The following is an 8,143-nucleotide window of genomic DNA, read 5'->3' on the forward strand; positions in this document are numbered from 1 at the left end:
CATCATTATTTTCTTTCCATCTAATGGTCACACACACACACACACACACAACGCACACACAGCACACATTGCATTCTGTTGTTTATATCCATATTGCAGTGTTTTGAATTTCTGAGAGCATGTAATGCCAAGTGCTGCAACAACCAGCAACTGGACATTGGTCAACACTTTTCTAAGTGTGACCTTAACTAACATTAACACACTCTCCCCAACTGACTCATTCACTGCTCAATCCTTTTTCACACAAAACAACAACAGCTGTTGCGAAGATACAAATAATATTAGAAGTAGTAGTAGTAGTGTTAGTAGTACTAGTTGTCCAGTTTCTGCTCACACCTGTGGTCAATGCCCTAACAAAAGTGGTGCTGGTTGGGGACAAGTCTGGCTCAGACTGTGTCCAAAGAATCTATTGCCACAGCCGAACGTGTGCAATTGGCTGACCGGTTCCATGGAAACTGGCACACGAACTGGGAGTAGCAATGACAAACAGGTAAACAAGCCGATCTATCATCATCATCAACATCAAGATGAAGGGAACACGGATGGTGACAGTAGAGGAGGAGAGGAAGACGGGAGGAATAAGTATGGTGGTCGTAAAGATTCCAGTGGCTACTTCAGTGGTGCACTGAGAGGCTGTACAGGACAGACTAACAACAGTAGTGGCAGTGGTGTGTCTGCCAGTGGCACGGAAGATGACTCTGATGTAGAACATCCTCCTCATCATCATCATCATCCTCAAGTGTTATACTCACACTCCATGTCAACCAATCAAGGTCACCCCCAACCTCCCTCACAACAACCAACCAGGTCGAGCTCCATGTTGACGGCCCTGTACGACTACGAGCCGAGCAGGATTGACGAACTGAAACTGCATCGGGGAGAACAGGTGGAACTGTTGTCGAAAGACACCGAGTCGGGGGATGATGGCTGGTGGACTGGTCGAGTCAATAACCTTGTTGGGGTGTTTCCATCTGAATTTGTCACAGACAAAAAAATCTCTGCTGACGGTCCACCCGAGATTGATTTCTCAGAATTGAAATTGGAGGATATAATTGGTGTTGGCGGTTTTGGGAAGGTGTATCGGGGTACCTGGAAGCAGGAGGAAGTTGCTGTGAAGTTGGCTCGTCAAGATCCTGATGAGCCTGTCAATGAAAGGATGGAGAATGTCCACCAGGAGGCCAAACTATTCTGGCTCCTTAACCATAAAAACATTGCTGCCCTGAAGGGTGTCTGTCTCAAGGAACCTAACTTATGCCTCATCATGGAGTATGCAGCTGGTGGCTCACTCAATCGAGTCTTAAGTGGTGGCCGACGCATTCCACCTGATATTTTGTTGGACTGGGCCAGACAGATTGCACAAGGAATGCAGTATTTACATGAGGATGCACCTCTGTCTCTCATACATCGGGATCTTAAATCCAGCAACAGTGAGTACCTTGTTTATTGTTTGTTTATTTTACAAGTAATTACATGCATAATGATTATAATGTCCTCCATCTGTCTTCTGTGTGTCCCCATCCCTAGCAACTGTCCTCTCTTTCAGTTGATGGTTCCATTGTTCTTTCTGATTTTGAAACTGTCACATTACTGCTTTGCTTTTTTTACAGGTACCTCTCTCTCTCTCTCTCTCTCTCTCTCTCTCTCTCTCTCTCTCTCTCTCTCTCTCTCTCTCTCTCTCTCTCTCTCTCTCTCTCTCTCTCTCTCTCTCTCTCTCTCTCTCTCATCTAGCTTTTTTTCTGATCATCATGGTGGCAACAAACTCAATTTGTGTGTTAGTGTTTGGATTTCATCTGCTTTTACCCTGCCACTAGTTCTTCTTCACTTCATGTGTTCAGTTTTGTGCTGCAGCCTTTGTGTCTTGGTAATGTTTCCTTTTCTGCTCATTATTCCTGTCAATTTGGTTGTCAGAAATCCCTTCCTTCTATTAATCTACTGATTGATTTGTGTGTTATTCTTGTAAACCCTATGAAGTACAAGGATTCCGAACAAGCTTCATACACACTAGTGGGCTCTATGTGTTCTCAATGGTGGTGTTGTGTTCCCAATCAACCATTGAAGTTTAACTGTTGAAGTTGCTTTAGTTTTACCTCAGAGAAACTCATTGTTGATCTTCTGCTGCCATTGTTTCTGTGGCTGCTGTTGCTGTGTAATGATTTGAATTACCATGTCTGATTGTAATAAGTGGTAGTGGTTTGTCATAAAACATCTTAGGTGCTTGGATCTACAATGACATAGCCAATCAGATACCTGTATAATCCTATGACAACAGTCATGTATCACACCAGTCATATGTCATTTGAATCACATGACCATCCAGTTATAGTGTCAGTTGTAGTCATTGCTTTGATTACAGGCACTGCCAGGAACCCTTGTATATGTTTGCTTGTTGGAATTTTGTGTTGGTGATTACTAAGTTGTATTCTTCGTTTTCAGTTAAGACCATTCAAGTTAGCCTCTTTCCACACTAAAGACTGCCTGTCAGTATTAAAGTAGGAGTGCTGTCCATTATTCCAATAGAAGACTGTTTGGTTTTTGTCAGTAAATTCCAGAATGTTTCAAACTCCAAATTGTTTCTTTTGTCTCAAGCTGGAGATATCCTGTTGGGGAAGCTGAAGTGAGCAGTGTTTTAGGCACTTCATTTAGCCCCTTCTTGATGTAGGGTTAGCAGAGTGGATCTTAGGAAAGACTGCTCAGATGCAGATGGAGTTGCCAAAGGATGTCTCTGCCTTAGTTCAAATATTGGTAAGCATCACATGGCTCCTACCTTCATGCCATTTCTTGACCAGGAACCCCCAGTTTTTACATTCCTATTTCCATCACCACTAGATAGTCACCAAAGGACTTTGGGAGGTGGAAGGGATACGGAAGATGTCTTTGTGTGGCTTTGTTTTGCATGGAGAAGTTGTGCATCACTTTCCACATGACCCCTTGATGGTGAAAAACCTTGGTTCAGTGACAAGGAAAAGAATTGAAGATGATTGCTGACAGCAAACTATTGCAGCCATCATCTTTCATCACACCTGTTGAAGGTGTGCAGTTCATATCTACCTGTTCTGTGAATTTCACAGTAATCCTGGCATAAGTAGGAAGGATGGATTTAGCCCTTACTCAAGGTGCCACTTCATGTCTTCAGCAGACAGAGAAGGGACGGGGGTACTTAATGTCCTCTTCACAGATTGATTCTGCAGTGTGTCCTGCTCTATATCCATATAGAGGTGTGTGTGTGTGTGTGTGTGTGTGTGTGTGTGTGTGTGTGTATATAGTTTCTACATAATTTTCACCTACCAAATTCCATTCACAAAGCACTGGTAAGCCTAAAGCTATTGTAGGAGATGCCTGTTTAAGGTGTTGCACCATAGGATCAAATCTTGGACCACATAGTTGTGAAGTGAGTGTCTTTAACCATTCATTCATGCCCTGATCCATCGCTACAATATTACAAAAGCAGTGGAATATATTTGTACAAATAGATGGGATGTAAAGTGCTGATGAAGGTATATTTAAAATGTCCCTCTTCCATTTCATATCACTTCATTCCTTGATGCTGTTTAAGCTAGGATGGCTTTTTCCCTTTTATATATTTTTGGTTTGGCGTTAGGAAGGGCATCTAGCTGTAGAAACCCTGCCAAATCAGACTAGAGTCTGGTGCGGCCTTCCAGCTGGCCAGCCCTGGTCAAACTGTCCAACCCATGCCAGCATGGACAATGGACATTAAATAATGATGCCGATGATGATTTATTGACATTCTGTAATATATTTTATACACTCCCATATTTAAATACATGAGAGAATACAGTAGTCATGGAGAGGAACTGAATAATCCATCTCGATCAGTTCATATGCCTGTAGCCAAAAGCTTAAAACCTCAAAGCTCTATATCCATTCATGTGTAAAGAAGGTGGTGCCTGCACTTAACCGCTGTCCAAATCCTGAAACCAGTTAAAGAATGAAAGAAAAAAAAATTAATTTACATGAATATTTCACAGCTTTGCTTTAACAAGTCTCGAGGCTTAATATTTTCCAATCCTTTCTATTTTGATATCTTGTCAGGCTGCAAGCAGAAATCTTAGAAGTAGATGCAAGGGATTGTTTATTTCATTTGCTTTACATTGCAATTGGTTATTTATTTCTAATAAGCTAATCACCGTTTCACTGTATTTCAGATGTTAAGAGTGATTGTAACTCACTTCAGGGCAAATGTCCTTATTGGTTTCCTTCAGAGGGTTAGATCCTCTGATAAAAGATGCACAGATCAATACACTTGCACACGAACACACAAATACACATACACACACACAGCTTTAACTACTGACATTGCTAGATAGAGTGGTACTGGTAAAAGGTGTTGAAACAACAGTAAAATGTTGTTCATGATGGGAGGTTATGTGTTCATGTCTTGTTTTTTGTCTTTTGTTTCTCTTTCACTGCAAATCTGTGCCTCATCTGAGTCAAAAGTCTATTCACATTCCTTGGTTTTTGCTTTTTCCTCTAATTTTTCTCTTATCTTATTCTATAATTTTTAATGACTCTGCCATTTTCCAAAAACTCAGTTAAATGACCAAAAATTATTATCTGAGAGGTATGCAAGACAAAGATAACCATATCATATGTGTGAAAGAACAAAGAGAACAACAGAGATTTAAGATCTTTGCTGTTACAGTTTAGCATGTTTTGTTCTGGTTATCGACAGCATAATTTGTACTTAACAGAACTGGAAGCCAGCATTAGTGCGTTAGTAAACAATACTAACAAACACAGCCATTGAACCTTGCATCACTATATTTATTACGATGGTGCTTATTGTTTATGGGTGAAAGTATGGACTTGTTGAATTTATGTATGAGTGTGTATGAGTATCTTGTTCATTTGTTTGTTTTGTTCATTCATTTATATATGTCTATTATTCCATGCTGGTATGGGTTAGATGAAACCAGTTCAGACAGATTTTCTAGTATGGGATGTTCTCTCTGTTGCCAACTCTGGCTTGATTTCTAAGTAAGGAACTTTTCTTTTTCCTACTTATGGACTTCACATGCCGAAAGCTGGGTCTATGGAACTTTTGATTACCAGAGAATGTAAAGAAAGAAAACCGTTTTTTCACCCAGTGTTAACAAAGACACACATAATGACTTTGATGCACATGTGTATATACACATGCACATTTGCATACACACACGCACACACGACTGGCTTCTTTTCAGTTTCTATCTACTGGTTCCATTCTTTTACTTTGTTTTACTTGTTTCAGCCACTGGACTGTGGCCATGCTGGGGTACTGCTTTCAAGGGTTGAGCCGAACAGATTGACTGCAGTTTTTTTGCAGAAGTATGGTTCTGATTGATTGCTTTTGCAAAACTGCTGAGTCACAGACATACACAAAACAACACTGGTTGCTAAGTGATAGCAGGAATGCAAAGACACACACACACACACACACACACACACACACACACACACACTTATGATGGTCTTCCACATTTTCCATTTACCAACTCCACTCTCAAGGTATTGTTTGCTCAAAGTGCCTTGCAGTGGGACTGAACTCCAAACATCATAGTTGCGAAGTGAGCTTCTTAACCACTGCCATGCCTGCTTCATTCTCACACACACACACACACACACACACACACACACTTGCATAGGTAAGATATACATCATATCTGTTTGTAAGATATCTCCGTAACATTTCCAAATGGCTCCTACCCTTCCTTAAAATACATTTAGTATTTCTGTGTGTTTTTTTTTTTAAATAAGAATGTGCAACTATGAACAGATTGGTAAATGTAACGTAGGTATTTTACAAGCAGACATATTGTATATCTTATTATATATATATTATCACACACACACACACACACACACACACACAGATCTATGGCAGTTTAGAGGCGTATTCAGTTGTTTGATCTACTGAACTACCTCCTCATTGAATTAGTATGCAACTGGCTGTGTATTCCATGGACACATGTACCCTTAGTGCCTGTGTCTCTCTGTCTACAACTACAATAGTCTCTGTTCCTTGGACCCTGCTGGTCTCCAGGCATCTCCATTCAGGCACCACTTCCTATTTCTTCCCTTTTCGTCACCCATGTTATGAACCCATTTCTGCACCCCTACCAATCACTTCACTCAGTTCTTCCTCCCTGATCTGTGGACCCTCTGAAATTCTTTCTCTACTCTTGTTTTTCTGTACCCGTTGATTTGCAGATGTTCAGAAACAATGATATTGATTCTTGGACTAGAGAAGGGAGCTGTGCCCTTGGCTGAAGCCCCTTTTTCTAGCGAAACCATCAAAGGAAAAACAAACAAACTGAGGCACAGCTCAGCCTAACTGGAATGAACATAGGAGACAGGTGCTATTATGATTAGGTTCAGTGTGTCGTTAGTAATGCTATGAAGGAGATGAACATGTAAGATAATAAGTAGGTCAGGTGTTGCTCATCAGCAAGTTAATCATGTAGAATATATGAAGGTGTTCTCTACAATGAATGATATGGCAATATCAGTTGTCAACTGTCACAAGACAGAGCAGACATACTTGGAGAGAGAGAGAGAGAGAGAGAGAGAGACATACACAGCCACACACACACAGACACACACACACAAATTGCCGGAGCAAGACTCAGAAGCTTATATGATTTTAGTAAAGCTGGTTGAGGATACGGATAGTCTGGATAAAATTTAAGTTTGTGTCAGTGTGGAACCCTCAGGTGACCTATTTCTGGTGAGACAATGGTACGGAAGAGTTTGTTGTTCAGTCTACTTACCATTTGCTTGTTAATCTTGAGGTTTGAGCAAAACCTTGGTCAAGATTCTTTGCTTTGTGGCCTAACATCCCTCTACAAAGGAAACTAGGAATAGATGAATGGCTTCCTAAAGGCTGTACTAACCCTGTATGAAGATGGATTTTACAAGGTTAGGAGCGGTGCCATGTGCCCTGAGGAATTTGGTAGACACATGATGGTCAACAGTTCTTTGTCTTTAACTTTCTTATTCTTTATAGTTTTCATGATGATGATGATGATGGTGATGATAATGACATGAGTTTAGGAATGTTTGTCTTTAAGAACTTTTCTATGTTTATGATTCATTGTTTTCATTTTTATAAAAACTTGTTGAAGAATTTTTTAAAAAATGTTCTAAATGTTGAAGTAAAAGCTCAAGCCAGTACCTTGCTTGAATACTTGCCAATCAGGGACCAGGCAGTAATGGTAAACTGGGAAAGGTCTACCACCCAACTACCTTAAGACACCTTGCCTGTTGTGTGTGATATCATCATCATCATCATTTAATATCCAATTTTCTGAGTTTGCATGGGTTAGGTGGAATTCTTCTGCTGAATGCTCTTCCTGTTGCCAACCCTCCCCTGTTTCCAAACAAAGTAATATTTCTCCGTGGCCAGACATGCTTTTCATGGAAGATTAAAATAATGAAGATGATACAGATTTACTGATAGAATAGAGCTTCTGTCTGACATCAGAAAACATAGGCATTGAATTGGCAGAGTTGTTAGAACATTGGCCAGAATGCCTCACAGTATGTCTTCTAACTTTCACAGCCTGAGTTCAAATCCTGAGAATCAGTTGTTTGTTTGACAAAATTATCTAGTAATCCATCTGGGCACGAATTGAACCAGCATCTCTGAATTACCATCTGTCCTAAACAATGACATTTGTGAGTCATTGAGGGAGCTTTGAAGTGGTTACCCAACCTGCTAGATACAGCAGCCAAATCGAGTAACACTGAATCTTAATTTATTAAAGACACATAGGATAATGTAGGCTTAGATAGACTTTTCTCTGAACAAAAGATGGGCTGGTTTGATAAGTAACCTTTCAATTAAAGGTTTACTGGTTCAAGGCTGGCCTCGACTTAAACAGCACTTGTTTCCATGTTTTGTGTGTGTGTGTAGGTGTGTGATGGTAGTGAATGTATATGTGTGTGCTGTGTGTGCTGTGTGTGCTGTGTGTGCTGTGTGTGCAGATAAAATAAAGTTACATTAGTTCAAAATAGTTCTTACTAAATATATTTAATATTTAGTTCCTTGGTACTTCCTTTTTCTTCAAAACCACCCACACCCACCACCACCACCACGACCACCATCACCACCACCAAACACCCAGACAGTAACGAATATTACACT

General features: G+C 40.4%; 1 protein-coding gene across 1 annotated transcript in view; it reads left to right on the forward strand.

The window, feature by feature from the left end:
• Positions 1-6: 6 nt before the first annotated feature.
• LOC106872052 (mitogen-activated protein kinase kinase kinase 11) overlaps positions 7-8,143 on the forward strand; it is a 76,167-nt gene continuing 68,030 nt past the window's right edge. The window contains exon 1 of the mRNA XM_052969092.1: positions 7-1,427. Within this exon, the coding sequence (XP_052825052.1) occupies positions 125-1,427 (1,303 nt within the window). The 5' untranslated portion in view covers positions 7-124. The remainder of the gene's footprint in view (positions 1,428-8,143) is intronic.

This window comes from Octopus bimaculoides, chromosome 6 (genome assembly GCF_001194135.2).
Source record: "Octopus bimaculoides isolate UCB-OBI-ISO-001 chromosome 6, ASM119413v2, whole genome shotgun sequence".
Classification (NCBI taxonomy): Eukaryota; Metazoa; Mollusca; class Cephalopoda; order Octopoda; family Octopodidae; genus Octopus; species Octopus bimaculoides.